Source organism: Sturnira hondurensis, unplaced genomic scaffold (genome assembly GCF_014824575.4).
Source record: "Sturnira hondurensis isolate 20B ecotype Veracruz unplaced genomic scaffold, ASM1482457v3 Scaffold0021555, whole genome shotgun sequence".
In the NCBI taxonomy this organism is placed as follows: domain Eukaryota; kingdom Metazoa; phylum Chordata; class Mammalia; order Chiroptera; family Phyllostomidae; genus Sturnira; species Sturnira hondurensis.
Window position 1 is genome coordinate 353,649 of NW_028094186.1, and position 15,754 is coordinate 369,402.

General features: G+C 42.7%; 1 protein-coding gene across 2 annotated transcripts in view; it reads right to left on the minus strand.

The window, feature by feature from the left end:
* Positions 1–15,357, minus strand: part of WDTC1 (WD and tetratricopeptide repeats 1) — a 71,701-nt gene extending 56,344 nt beyond the window's left edge. The window contains exons 1-2 of one of the 2 annotated variants that reach the window (XM_037033031.1): positions 15,051–15,357; positions 421–568 (exon numbers count right to left, since the gene is read on the minus strand). In XM_037033031.1, coding sequence (XP_036888926.1) covers positions 421–468 — 48 coding nt within the window. In that variant the 5' untranslated portion in view covers positions 469–568; positions 15,051–15,357. The remainder of the gene's footprint in view (positions 1–420; positions 569–15,050) is intronic. The other variant, XM_037033030.1, reaches the window with a different exon arrangement.
* Between the last annotated feature and the right edge of the window lie 397 nt (positions 15,358–15,754).

Consider the following 15,754-nt stretch of genomic DNA (forward strand, 5'->3'; position numbering starts at 1 on the left):
CTTGAAGAAGAGTTCCAGGTTCTGCTGTATGTTCAACTTAGCAGCTACAGCAACATGAAGCAGCTACATATACTTTTTCTGCAACCACCCACCCCATACTTACGCATGTGCCTAAGCACGCACGCACACAAATGTACACACACATGCACAGCGTATTGATGGCTCCCCTCTTACCATCCTCCATTCATCTCAGCAGCCCACATACACGCACTTAGACAGAGGAGTTTCCATCAATTTCATGTTCTTAAGTAAAAGAATATGGGAATCAAGAGACACTGATTCTAGTCCAGAATCTGTCACTAATTAGCTATGTGACTTTAGGCAAGTCACCAACTCTAGAACTCATTTTCTTTGTCTGTAAACTGAACCTACAGAGAAGAAAGGACCTCATGCTCTGGTTCAGAGACCTGGGTTGCTTACCTTGATCTGCCTGCAGATGAGGTCTCTCGTTATGTTGACTTTTGCCATCTTCTCTTAATGGATTCAACAGAAGGATGCTATATAAAGATCTTCAGGACCCTTGAGCATTCCAGCAAAGCCCAGGTCCACGTGACACACATTTAATTACCTGAGGGGAAAAATCATCAAACCTTGGGGGATGAAATAAGATGGCTTTGGAGCCTTGATTTTACCCATAGAACAGCCTACCAGCCCCCTCAGTGAACTGGCTATTGCCTGTGACTTGGGACATGGTGAGCTGGCCCTGTTCTACATGTTGAAGAACCTGTGGAGGGTGAAAGGTATAGGGGAAGAGGGAGATGATGCCTCACAGCCACAGCCACAGAAAGTATTGGAACAAACACTGAATAAGTATACTTCACCAGAAAATTGGGGGTTGGATATGTGTATGAAGGCAGATAGAAGCATATCCTGAGAGTAAGAACGTGGAACACAGCAAGAAAGACTCAAGTTTCAATTGTTTGTATGAATCTGTGGCAACCAGTCTGAGACTTTTAATTATGCTTCCAATACCTGGCCCTCAGCGTGGCTCTCATCAAAACCAAATCAGTATCACAGACAGAACATACAACCCTTTAACAGATTCACAGAATCAAAGAGTAGACAGGAAATGTAATAGGACCATGTCCAAGATCCAATCTGATAAAGAAATCCCTCTTCGATATTCTGACAGGTATATGACCTCTTGAAGCAACCTCTTCCTGTTTTACAACTCTGATGGCTAGAAAGACCTAGTAATCTCATTTCTGATAATTTACCATAAGAAAACTCAAAACATAAAAAATAAAAAGTCCCATACCCAAGCATATTCACCACAGATTTTGTAAAAGTAAAAAAAAAAAATTGCTGTCCCAAGTTTCTATAATTAAGAAGGGGTTCAATAATGTATAGCCATGTTATATTTTGCAGTATCAGAAATGTTACCTATGAAAGAAAAAGGCTTATATCACATCTAATGTTTACATAACATCTTCTTTCAATAAATAATAGTATCAGTTATCTTTTCTTTTTTCATTGCTATTTCTCTCTCATAAACTTTTTCTTATGTAAAATTTCAAGCACAAACAAACTAAACTAGAATTAAGAACAATGACTTGCCAAATGCCCACCCCCAACTTTGGTAATTATAAACATCTAGCTGGTCATGTTTTACCTGTACTCCATCCATTGATCCCCCAGAAGAATTATTTTAAATCAATTCTCAAACACATTTCATCCATGTACATCTCTACAAAATAAGGAGCTATAAAAAGCAACCATAATATCACTATCACACCTAAATAATTAACAATACTTCACTGGTAACATTAGTCAGTCAATGTTCAAATTTCCCCTCTTGCTCAAAAATGTCTTTTTACAGTGGTTATGTTTGAATTAGGACACAAATAATGTTCATACAATAATGTCCACACATTGTGTCTGTCCCTTAAATTCCTTGCAATCCATGACAATTCTTCCTTCCTCTTCATTTTTTCTCTCACTTATCTGCTAGATAAATCATGTCACTTGGTCTAGAAAATTTTCCACATTCTGGATCCACCCAATTGGATCTCTGTGGGTTCCCTTAACATGTTTCCCTATCCCCTTTATTTCCTGTAAACTGGGATGGTAAAATGCAGGTTCAGTTTTTTGTCAAGAATACTTACAGTTGATACTGTGTACTTTCTATTACATTCTATCAGTAGTCATGTACCATCCTTTGCCTCTTTTTTTGTGATGATGGTTATATTTTAAAAAGGAAATACAGGGTGAGCAAATGTAGGCTTACAGTTGTTCACATGGAAAATAACACAACAGTTAATGTTCCTCACTTGCTATACACTAGGAATTGTGCTAAGTGCACAGTGAGCTAAGTGCAAAATGCCAACTGAGTTACAAGTATCTTCGCAAGATATGCACACTGTGGTATGCTTGTAACTCAGTTGGCATTTTGGTGAACATTTCTGTTCCCACCCTAAGAAGAAATCACTCATTCTGGGGCATGGCCCACTTCCCCTCTCAAGGAAATAGGAATCTACTGCCTTCCACAAACTTTAGAGGCAGACAAGCACAAATGGAAATATTTTAAAGTGGGGATTATTTAAAAGGTTAACATCAGGAAAGAAAGACCTACCAAGAAACATAACTAGTTTCATACTTCAGTCTCTCAAAAGTCTCTCAAAATTAATCAGATCAATGAATTATTATTTGAATATGAAAAGGTTTAATGATGGCCAAATTTTAAAAGCATTACTTTAAGGCTCTGAAACAGTCAATTCTATATACTAAAGAACTATATACTAAAGAATATATCTATACACAGATATGGAAGGATATGAATGAATGACTTGGAATTGACAAAAGGAAGTTTTATACATATGATTAAACGCTAAGAAGGAATACAAAAGCAGTTCTATTCTCCAAAGAGGGAATGGGTTCCAGTCACTACCACAGACTTGCACTATGGGCAGCCACAGAAGGACTGCTTATGGTTTACTAAAAGGGGACAAGTGTAAGGATTCAGAATGGTGTTCTTCATGTCAAAACATTAGAAGCTTCCTATAATGAAAAATTCCCTAAAATATTGTTTATAAGTTATATTTTTACATTAGAGGTATTTACCCTAATGTAAAAATTAGGGACTTCAATCTCTACTGCAACAAAGTACCTAACGTTCAGTTCTGTCAAGAGGCAAAGAGGCTGAAATGACTTCAAGTACCCAAAAAATAAAATTTTCAATGCCTACTATGCCAGATACTGTGCTATTCTCCCTTACTTCCTTCCCTACCAGAGAAACAAAGCTGACCCAGAGGATTCCATTATAGGACGGTGGGGTACAGAGAGTAGGATGTCTTTATCACCTCTGCTAGCTTTGAAATGCAAGATCAGGAGGGAAAAAAGTGACTTTGTTGAAAACAAAGGAACTCCATATAAAATATGCAAACTATATCCACAGTAGCTAAAAGGTGGAAACCACCCAAATGTCCATGAGCTGATGAATGGATAAACAAAATGTGGTACATCCTTACACCAGAATGTTATTTGGTCATAAAAAGGAATGCAGTACAAATATATGCTATACATGATGAACCTTGAAGATATTATGCTAAGTGAAGAAGCCCACATTAGCATATAATTCCATTTACCTGAAATATTCAAAACAGGCAAATCTATAGAGATAGAAGTAGATTTCTGGTTTCTCAGGGCTGGAGGGGATGGGGGATAGAAGGGTCATTGCTAAAAAATGTTGTCTTTAAAAAAAAATTTGAACTGAGCCCTGGCTGGGTAGCTCAGTTGGTGGGAGAGTCATCCCCTGTGCGAAAAGGCTGCAGGTTCAACCTCTGGTCAGAGCACATACCCAGGTGGGGTGCATATAAGAGGCAACTGATAGATGTTTCTCTCACATCAATGTTTCTCTCTCTCTCCCTGCCCCCTAAATCAATAAACATATCCTCCAGTAAGGATTAAAAAAAATTGAAATCGTGCTTTCCCTTTCCCACAATACCTCGTGCTCTCTCTTTCCAACTTGAGCCTGGCATAACAGCTCCCGCAAAGAAAGAGGGTGAAAAGAAGGGATGTTCTGCCACCAACGAGGCAGTGACCAGAGAGTACACCATCACATCCACAAGGGCATCTATGGAGTGGGTTTCAAGAAGCATGCCCCTTGGGCACTCGAAGAGATCCAGAAATTTGCCATGAAGGTAGGAACTCCGGACATGTGCACCGACACCAGGCTCAACAAAGCCCCCTGGGCCAAAGGAATAAGGAATGTCCCGTTCTCTGTACAGCTGTCCAGAAAACTTCATACCAGACAAGCTCTAAACACTGCTCACCTATGTACCTGTCACCACTTTCAAATATCCACAGTTAATGTGGATGAGAACTGCTGATTGTCAAATAAAGTCATAAAACTGCCAACAACAAAAAAATAGAAGTGAAATTTACATAAAGTTAATAATTTTAAGGTGCACGATTCAGTGGTATTTAGTTTTTCACAATGTTGTGCAACCATCACCTCTAGCTAGTTCCAAAACATTTTCATCACCCCAAAAGAAAACCCCATACCCAAAGCAGTCAGTTTGTATTCTCTCTTCCCCCTAGCACCTGGCAACTACTGATTTGCTTTCCATATCTGTGGATTCACCCATTCTAGGTTTTTCCTATGCATGGAATACTGCAATATGTGACCCTTTGTGTCTGGCTTCTTTCGCTTAGCTTAATGTTTCACACTCATCCATGCTGTGGTGTGAATCCGCATTTCATTCCTTTCTATGCCTCAGTTAGTACTGCTATGCCACGTTGTATTTATCCATTCATCTGTCATCTGTTGGCTGTTGTGAATAGCTCTGCTATGAATATTCGTGTACAAGTATCTGTCTGAATACCTGTTTTCAATTATTTTGGATATATACCTAGGAGTGCAATTGCTGGGTCATATGACAATTCTATGTTTAACTTTCTGAGGAATGACCAAACTGATTTCCATAGCAGCGGCACCATTTTCCAATCTCACCAGCCATGTACAAAGGTGCTAATTTCTCTACATCCTCACCAGCACTTGCTTTTTTTAAAAAATTATAGCCATTCTAGTAGGTATTAAGTGGTATTTCATTGTAGTTTGGGGTTTCTTTTTGAGGTGATAAATATGTCCTAAACTTGACCATGGTGCCCTGGCCAAGTGGGTCAATTGGTTGAAGCCTCATCTCATACTCTGGGGTGGGTGGGGGAAGGTTGTGGGGATTAATCCCTGGTCAGCTGGGGCACACACAGGAGACAAACAACTGGTGTTTCTGTTTCTCTCTCTGCCTCTCCCTTCCTTTCTCCAAAATCAATGAAAAGTATCGTTGAGTGAAGATTAAAAATTAAAATTGACCATGGTAATTGTCACACGTATCTGTTAGTATAGTAAAAACCAGACTTCTGGACAAGATGGAGGTGTAGGTGGAAACACTATACCTCCTGGCACAACCAAGTTTAAAGACAACAAAGTTTTAGTAACAAAAATGCAACCAAAACATAGAAAATTGAACTGTATAGAAGTCCGACAACAACGAACCATTCAGCCAGACTGGTAAGAGGGAGGGAGTCAGTGGCTGGCGGAGTGGGGTCATGCTGGAAAAAGTGGCCAGACTGACCCAGGCGTGCAGGCGGCAGTTGGCAGATCCCAGGTGTGGGGTGGCAACGGGTGGACCCAGTGGGGGCGTAAGGTGGCTGGCTGACCACGGTCACACATTTGCACGCAGACAAACCAGGTGAAGGAGCGAGCAGTGAGACAGACCGTGCAGGCTAGGGTCCCAGCAACGGGAATTAAAGCCTAAAAGCAACAATTGGAAAAACTTTTGAGGTCGAGGTGCCAGGAGAAGCTCCCGGGCTCACAGAGAGATTGTTGGAGAGACCCACAGGGTCCTGGAGGGTGCACAGGCCTACACACCTGGGAGCCGGCACCAGGGGGGCCCGGTTTGTTTGTGGGAAGCAGCAGAGGGGACCAAAATCCGAGAGAGAGCAGAACAAATGCCATTGCCCCTCTCTGAACCCGCCCCCACATACAACGTTATAACCCAGTGACTGGGTTGCCCAACCCTGGTGAACACCTAAGGCTCCGCCCCTCACACATAACAGGCGAAAACAGACCAAAACGTTATGGCTCAAGAAGGACAGCTCAAAGCCCCAGAGCCAATACTTCTAAGCAACCAAGAGATAGCCAACCTTTCAGATGCACAGTTCAAAATACTGGTGATCGGGATGCTCACACAACTGGTTGATTTTAGTCACAAATTAGAGGAACAAATGAAGGCTAAACTAATTGCAATGAAGGGAAATGCACAGGAAACCAATAGTGATGGAAAGGAAACTGGGACTCAAATCAAGGGAGTGGACCAGAAGGAAGAAAAAAATGACCAAACAGAAAAGAATGAAAAAATGAGAATTCAAAAAAATGAGGAGAGGCTTAGGAACTTCCAGGACATCTTTAAACGTTCCAACATCCAAATTATAGGGGTACCAGAAGGGGAAAAGAAACAGCCATGAGTGGAAAACTTATCTGAACAAACAATAAAGGAGAACTTCCCCAATCTGGCAAAGGAAATAAGACTTCCAGGAAATCCAGGAAGCTCAGAGTCCCAAAGAAGCTGGACCGGAGAAGGAACACACCAAGGCACATCATCATTACATTAGCCAAGATTAAAATGAAGGAGAGAATCCTAGAAGCAGCAAGAAATAAGGGGACAGTCACCTACAAAGGAGTTCCCATCAGACTGTCAGCTGACTTCTCAAAAGAGACCTTACAGGTGAGAAGGGGCTGGAAAGAAGTGTTCCAAGTCATGAAATCCAAAGACCTACAGCCAAGATTGCTCTATCCAGCAAAGCTCTCATTTAGAATGGAAGGGCAGATAAAGTGCTTCTCAGATAAGGTCAAATTCAAGGAGTTCATCATCACCAAGCCCTTATTATACGAAATGTTAAGGTGACTTATCTAAGAAAAAGAAGATAAAAATATGAACAGTGAAAGGACAGCAAACTCAGTTATTAACAACCACACCTTAAACAAAAGCAAACTAAGAGGACAGCTAGATCAGGAGCAGAACCATAGAAATGGATATCACATGGAGGGTTAGCAACAGGGGAGTGGGAGGAAGAGAAGGGGGAAAAGGTACAGAGAAAAAGTAGCATAGCTGGTAGGTAGAAAACAGACATGGGGGAGGGGAAGAATAGTATGGGAAATATAGACTCTAAAGAACTTGTGACACATGGACATAAACTAAAGGGGAGGGAATGCGGGGGAGGGGGTGTGCAGGGTGGAGGAGAATGAAGAGGGGGAATGGGACAACTGTAATGGCATAATCAATAAAATATATTAAAAAAATTTTAAAATCCCACTGAATTACATATGCACTTTAAGTAGGCAAATTGTATATGTGAATTATATCCCAAAAGTTATTATATTAAAAAATGAACTACCAACATAGGCAAAAATATGGATGAATCTCACAGATGCTAAGCAACAGAAGCCAGACATAAAAAAGTACATACTGTATGATTCCAATTATATGAAGCTCTAGAACAGGCAACACTGTAGTAAAAATAAATCAGAAGCGTTACCTGGGGCATGGAGATTGACAAGGAAAGGACACCTGGGAACCTTCTGGAATAATAAAAAGATTAGTCTATATACTGATGGAAGTAGGGTTACATGGGTATATCCATTTGTCAGAACTGTACAATCAGGATTAGTACATTTTAATGTTTGTAAATTTTACCTGAAAAATGGAAAGGGATGGGTAGAAAGCAGGGGAGGTATAGAGGAAATAAGAATGGCAGAATATTAACAGTTATTGAAATAGGATAACGGGTGCATAGAGGTTCATTATTCTGTTGTAGTCTCTTTACTTCGTATATATTTGGAATTCTCTCTAGTAAAAGCCCTTTAAAAAATCTTTCTTTCCTAGTATAGAGTCATGCAAAACATGGAAGACTGATTAATGAAATGGACAGCCATTAATCACGTATAGTTGAGAAATCAAGTTCAAGACATATATATGGCCATCCCAGCCTTGGTGAAAAAAAAGGACAAACCAAAACATGTATGTACCTATGATGCTATAGTAAGAAAGATATGCACCAAAGCTATCAGTCCTTTGGTACAACAACAGGTGACTTGTTTCCTCTCTGTTCCTTTGTTTCCTCTCTGTTCCTTTGTATTTTCCAAGTACTCTATTTTAAATATTTACTACTTTTATAACACAGAAAAAGCTGTTAGGAACCACCTTTGGATGGGAAGAAACCTGAGTTTGAATCTGGCTCTACTACACACCAGGTTGGGTGATCTTGGGCAAAACTATTTAGCTTTGGGCTCCTGGGTTTTTGTTTGTTTTTTAACCTGCCATGTAGGTGTATCTAATGATATCTATCTCATAGGGTGGTTGGGAACATGAATGAGCTAATACACTGTAAAACACTTAGTACTCACTGCACATGTGTAAGTGCTCAAGAAACACTGGCTATTTCTTCACTGTTACATGAATAGTACCCACCTTAGTGCTGCTGTGAGAATTACATGGGATACCTGGATAATTTACTATGTGTGAGTGATAATATTATTTCCAATAAAAAGTTGTTTAAGAAAGCCTTCTCTCAGTAAGTTAAACACAGTCAGTTACCATATAAACTGGAAATTCCACTCCTAGATATTTAACCAAAGAAATGAAAAGATAGGTTCACATAAAAACTTGCACATGAATTTTCATAGCAACAGTTTATAATAGCCCCAAAGTAGAAACAACCCGAAGGTCCATCAATGGCTTGATAAAATGTAGTATATCCATAGAATGGAATATTATTAAGCCATAAGAAGGAACGAAGTTCTGATGCATCTTACAACATGGATGAAACCTGAAAACATTATGTTAAAGAAGTCAGGCACAAAAGAAATATATTGTGTGAATCCTTTTATATTAAATGTCAAGAGTGGGAAAAGCTACAGAGACAGAAAGTAGATCAGTAGCTGCCTAGGGTTGAGGGAGACGGTGTGTGTAACTGGAGTGTGTGGTGAGTCAAAGGGTATGGGTTTCTTTGGGGGGCAGTTGATGAAAAGGTTCTGGAATTAGAGAGTGGTGATGGTTGCACAACTTTGTAAATATATTAAAAATTGTAGAATTGTATACATTAAAAGGCCAGATTTTATGGCATGTGAATTATATTCAATTACGAAGAAATTCCCAAACTCCTTCTTCTTTTCTCTACCTCAAAATGACAACTTATGGACCTTTAGTCCTCACCCTTTCCTTTGTCTGTCTCCTACCATGAACTGTAATTACTTATGTCGCTTCTCTTTCTTAAAATACTAAAAACATCCCAAAGGCCAGCTCTTCATCTGATTCATCTATGGATCCTCCTGTTTCCAAGGAGTGATGCGAGCTTAACAGGTGCCAATGAATACTTACGGAATGAATAAAAGCATGACTACCTTACATATACACAGTGTTTTATACCTATCAGAGTGTTTGTTCATGCTTTTAATTTGAACTTTACAACAGTCTTGTGAGGAAGTTGGAAAGTTATTATCACCCCCATTTAACAAGGGAGAGCGGAGGCACAGTGCTATGTGGTGCTGAGGAAGAAGCACTGGCCTGAGATCCACAATCTTGTGCTCCAGGCCAGGTTCTGCCTCCAACGGGTTGTATGATCAGCCTTCAATGAGGCATTTCACTCTGTAGCCTATTTCCTCATCTGTAAAATGAGAGGTAGACTCTGAGATGAGCTACAAAACCCCTTTCAATGCCACTATCTTATAATTCTGAGGACACACTGCTAGGGAGCAGTAGAATGGAAGTGGAATCCAAGTCATCTGTATTCTCTTTCCTCTGGACATGCTGCCTCCCACTGCAGGGAGCTGCCCCCAGCAGGAGTGACAACTGACCCCTTTTCAACATTCTGAATTGTGCAAAAGAGGTATGCAAGTTTCTTTTCACTCTATTTGTGGTGGTTTTTGTATTGGAGCATTCCTATATAGTAAAGGGGGGAAAGTGCACTTCCAGTGCATAAAGGCCATTGGAACTAGCATAATAAAATAAAGAGTTGAGCTGTGAAGTTGACAGACTTAAGGTTCAAATCCCAGTTCTGCCACCTACTTTCTGTGTGACAGTATTTCTAAATACTGTCCGATGGTCTGAACAGTATCTAGAAACCTTGGTTTCCTAATCTAGAAAACAGGGATAATAATGCCTACCTTTGCAGAGTGATAAGGAATGGAAGAGCCATACATGTAAAATACCTGCCACTGAGCCTGGTAAAAATTTATAGAACACTCTAAGCATTTTAAAAATGTTATTTTACAACCACTCACAACAACCCTACAAAACAGGTACTATTATATCCTCATTTTAGAGATGAAGGATCTGAGGCATAGAGACGTTCATTTCCCCAAAATGGAGAGTCAATCTAGACGGTTTAAATAAAGGACCCATACTGTTGGCCATTAAAAAACAGTTACTGGCCCTGGCTGGTGTGGGCAGTGGCCGGCAAACTGAAAGGTCACTGGTTCAGTTCCTGGTCAGGGCACAATGCCTGGGGTGTGGGCCAGGTGCTTGGTTGAGGGTGTAGGAGAGGCAACCCAGTTGGCTGATGTTTCTCTCATGCTTTGATGTTCATATCCCTCTCTTTCTCCCTCCCTTCCCCTCTCTCTAAAAATAAAGAAATAAAATCTTTTTTAAAAAGTTACTATCTGTAATCTGTAGTCCTGTGTAAAAGAAATTTTGCCTTCTGCCATTTGTTAGGGCTAAGCTAAGGAATCACAATCACCGGGACTCTGTTGGTCTCAAACACAAATTTAAAGAGTGTACCCCCATGTCATGGACTAATCTGGCACAAGGACAGCACCTGGAAAAGGTGTGTTCAGTCGGACCATCAGCAAAGCATCTTTGGAAAAAGGGTCCTTTGCCATCTTTGGGGCTCCAGGCTCAAAGGAGTCCGTATGGGGCTGACTGAAGCTTTCCCTGCGAAAGTCCATCTTAAGAAACCCTTTAATTTGTGGAGGACTCTGAATAAAAACTAGCCTTGGTGTCTTCTCTGCCTGAACAGGTTCTGTTTTGCCATTTGAGCCTTGTGAAATCAATTTCCTTGATGTTTTCAGAAGTTTGCTTTTCAGTGGTCACAGTTAATTTACCTGCCTTCTCCTAGGGCTACAACTGATAGTGGAAAGGAATAAAAACAGAAAGGGAAGGGAGCGCATTTTTTGATAATGCTGCCTTCTCTCACTGTATTTAAGAGCCTCTGTGGTCTTGGATTTTGCCTTTAGCTTGCATCTTTCCAAATCCTGCCACGGTTCAAAGTACTTCTCATAAAGAAGCCTTTGAAGTTTCATCCTCAAACTTTACTCCTAGCAGAAAGGTCAAAGAATTAAGCCAATAATTTTGGAAGCACTTCCTTCTAATTCAGTTGCAGTTGTGCTATATACAGATGTCTGACTCAAAGGGGAACAGGTAATCATCAGCACCCAAACACTCAGATCTCAACTGATAAAGTTACTTGACCAGAAATGCCTGATTCCCATTCTGAGAAAGGTTCTCTAAAAAGTTCTGAGATAAGCACAGTTTTATGCTTTTTGAAAATACAATCTGGAGGTGATGAATAAGGTCAAATTTCTACCAAGGTCCTGATGCTAACACAGTGCCTCCACAGAGCCCTTACAAAGCCACCTAGGCAAGGTCCGACCCTGTTCTGCCTCAACCCAACCCCAAGGAATGGGGTTAATACCTCCCCAGATGGCTACAGGGAAGATTAAGGGCTATTATTCTTGGCCTCTAGCTCTGTCACAGCTCTAGCATTGTGACCTTGTTCATCCTAAAATAAGACAACTACAAAAGTGCAAACAGCGATCCCTGAATCAGACTCCACAGTAGGGTGAGAACTGTCTTTCTACAAGGCCTTTGGCACTGCCTCCTATATTCCAACCTGTTGGCTGCATCCTCCTCTTATTCAGGCCTCAAGTTTTTAAGGTATTAGTCACTAACACCACAAAGCCCTTTGAGGAGTCAGCAGCTATTACTAACAGCACAAAGAATGAACCCCAGAGCTCTAAGGGTTTCAGTCAGGTCTGAATTCACTGTGAACCAACCAAAATGGTATTCTTTTACCCCATGCCTGGGCTCTTGAGGGCAACCAGTGAGGTCTAGTGGAAAGCATATATTGTATCATTTAGTCCTCATAAACCCATCACTAAAGTGGATAATGTCACAAATCTCATTTCACAGAGAAAACTGAATAGCACAGAGAGGACATGTGATTTACTCTAGGTCACACAGCTAAGAAAGTGCAGACAAAGGCTCAAATATCAGTCCTACTACTACTAGCTGTATAACCTCCAGCATATTTTTAAATTTTCTGGAACCTCTGTTTCCTCATTTGTGAAGTGGGGATAATGATAATACCTACCTCCTAGGGGATTTATAAGAATTAAATGAGATACGAAAAATGTAAGTATTGTAAGCACAAAGTATTGTATTATATGCATGTTACTTTTTTACAGCTCAAAATGACAGGATTTTGATATAACTTTAACAGGATTTAAAATACTAAAAGATTGCTTAATCCAATTACCTGCATCAACTCCTACCTATACATCCTTGATAAGAAGTGGCAAAGGCTCTGCTTGAATACCTCCAATAATGAGTAACTTACTCCTTCACTAGGCAGCCCTTTTTGTTTTTGGAAAGCCAAATTCTACTCTATCAAGCCGTCTACCCTTTTGGAATTCCCATCCTTTGATCCTAGTGCTGCCTTCCAGAATCACACAGAGAAGTCCGATTCCCTTTCCACATCATGGTTCTTCAAGTATTTGAAGGCAGGAATCATGTTACCCCCCAGCTTTTAGCTTTGGTCCTTTCAGCTCTTCCTCATGTATCACAGTCCCAGAAGAGACAGACCTGGGTTTGAACTCTAATCCTTTCCCCCACTAGCTGTGTGACCTTAAGCAAGTTATTTGCTTAAGGACTCCACATGTGGGCCACATTTCCCAATTCAAAAGGGAGAAAAGAAAATAAAAATAACTAAAGTTCTGGATCTTCCCAGTAGTTGGCGATCCACAGATGTTTTTTTGAGGATCTTCGCTTGTATCCTTCAAGATCCTGAAATTCAGGTGTGTGCAAATACCTTACACAGGGCGTCCCATGAGTCAGTACTGTGTTACTTTCAGGGAAAAAAATTGTCAGCTGGGTGACAACTCTAAAACTGGCAAAATTGTAAAAGTTAACATCATCTCCATAGTCTACACATATTCTCTTCCTTTCAGTAACCACAAGGGAGAGAGTCTCAGGCAGAAGTATGGATTGTTGTTCAATTACTCTGCAGCATTGACCCAATTGAGATGTGACTTGAACATAAGTGCCCTCAAATAGGTCAAAAGAAGGAAGGATGACAAGACTCCAGAATTAAGGCAGCATGATTCCAAACTATGGCAGAAAAGGTCATTTCCTGCTTGCCAATGCAATATACCAATCTGCAATGAAGAAGGAATCCACTGTTAGTCTCAGACTCGGCCTGGCAGAGCTTTAATAGTTACTCTCTGGTCTGTCATAGAGGTTCTATCAACAACCAAGATTCAATTCAATCTCTCTAAAAGTATAAGAATTATGCCCTGACTGGTGTGGCTCAGAGGCCTGGGCATCTTCCCATAAGCGAAAGGTCATTAGATTCCCTGTCAGGGCACATGGCTGGGTTGCAGGTTCAGTCCCCTTTGGGGTGTGTACGAGAGGCAATTGGTCGATGATACTGTCTCACATCGCTATTTCTCTCCCACCCTTTACCTCCCTCTAAAAATAATCTTTTTTAAAAACCCCAAAGAACCCCTCATAATACATATATTATATATATGTATTATGGCTTGTAATATATATATATTACAAGCCATAACTTAAACCAGAAATAGCCTTAAGTAGTTCTTTCACCTAGTGAACAGAGACTGGCCACTCAAGAAGAATTGTAAGGTACAGAATAGCCTAGTGCAGGCCACTGGGAACACCTGTGGCCTAGGTGGGGTTTTTCAGAATGTCTCTAAGTCAAGATGTGCCCTCAGAATAGTTTTCTTCTCAAAACTGACCCAGGTTTTGTTAAAAGAAAACTTAACTGTCACTGATCATCCATTTACTCCTTCCTTGGAAAGCCTGCCAGGTTTCGAAACTCACAAACTTGAGAGGAAAACTTTAAAGTTGCCCTGCCACTCCCTCAGGAAACTAAAGAAAGTCACAGAAGAAAAGGACTTCGGGGGAAATATTCAAATGAGGCTGTTAGACATCAGTCTGAGTCCCCATGCCTCTCTTCTACAGACCCTGCTAGTACATCTGCAGAGAGCCTGAAGGCGCTAAGCAAATTCAACCTGGCTGACAAGGGGGCGTCCCACTGAACTTTCAGTAACAAGAATTGGATCCTGCAGGTTCGAAAACTTTTCTACTCCACACTTCCTATTTAGTCTTTTAAGTGCCTACAGAATAGCCCCCGTCCAAAGTAAAGGCCCTCTATACCGGCGATACAGTCGCCTGGTGGAAATACCATGGCAGAGTTCAGTTTGGTGCCAGGATGGGTCACGGAAGGCATTTGCGGCTGCCAGAAGCCTGGACACAGACACACACACGAGACGGAGAGAGGGAAAGAGGGGAGGGACAGAGTGGGGGGAGAGGTGGGGAAGAGAGAGAGAGAGAGAAAGAGAGAAGGAAACTAAAAGAACAGATCGGGTAAGCGTTGCCCTCCCGGCACTTTCACCTGCTCCATTTTTCCTGAGACGCGCGCCAGATCAGATGTCAAACAAAAACTCCGCAAAAAAGTCCCGGGATGGGACGACTTCCACCTCTCCCACAGCAGAGGCTCTCTGGACCCTCAAAGCCTTTCCCTCGACGTCCCGGCCAGCCCTCCGGGACCATCCCAAATCCGGCCCACTCTGCCCTCCGCCCCAGAGAGGCCTGAACCCGGCTCGGGACATCCCAAAGCCCTGGAGTGGGCGAGCTCAGGCCACCGGGCCAACACGGCTGGGGCCGGCCCAGAGGGAGCGGCCCGTGTGCCGGAGCTCCGGGAGCCAGTCCTCGCCTTCCCGGCCGCGGAGGGCAGGGGTCGGCAGCCACCCGTACCTGTCAGGCCTCTTCCCAGGACCGGCGGCGGCGTAACTTCAGGAGCCCATGTCCGTCTGGGGGCCCGGCCCCTCTCCCGGGAGGGGGGGCGCGGATCCCCGGGAGGGGGCTGGTGGTCCCAGGCACCTCTAGCTCCTACCCATGCTCTCCGCCCGGCGCCTGGCCGGAGCCGGACAGCGCCTCCGCCCGCCCCTGCGCACCGTCTCACACCCGCGCTCACACACACTCACACTCCCTCGCGCGCTCTCACACACGCACTCCCCTCCCTCCTCCTGCTCTGTTTATCTCCTCCAGCTGTCTGGAGACCCAGGAGAAGCCCAGCACCGCGCCTGCGCCACGCAGTCTCCGCCCCCGCCCCGCACCTCCCAGCCGGCCGCTACGCTACGCAGACAGCGCCTGGCCGTTTCCAGAATGGCGTGCTGGGTTACCCCACCACTCGCGCGCGGTCAACGTCTGCTGCCGGCGGCGCCTACTAACATGCTAGTGGGGGAGACCCGCACCGCCGCGACCAATCCGCTTTGCCGCTCGCCGGACCGGCAGCCAGTGGGCGGGAAAGCAAGACTAAGTGCCCTGGGCATCCTGGGAGTCGTAGTTTTTCTCTGTGGAAGAGTTTCTGGAGCGTGGGCTCACCCCACCCAGTTGCCCTTAGTTACTCAGACGCACCTCCCACCCTACATCCACGTAAAATGCTCCCCCAAGTCGCT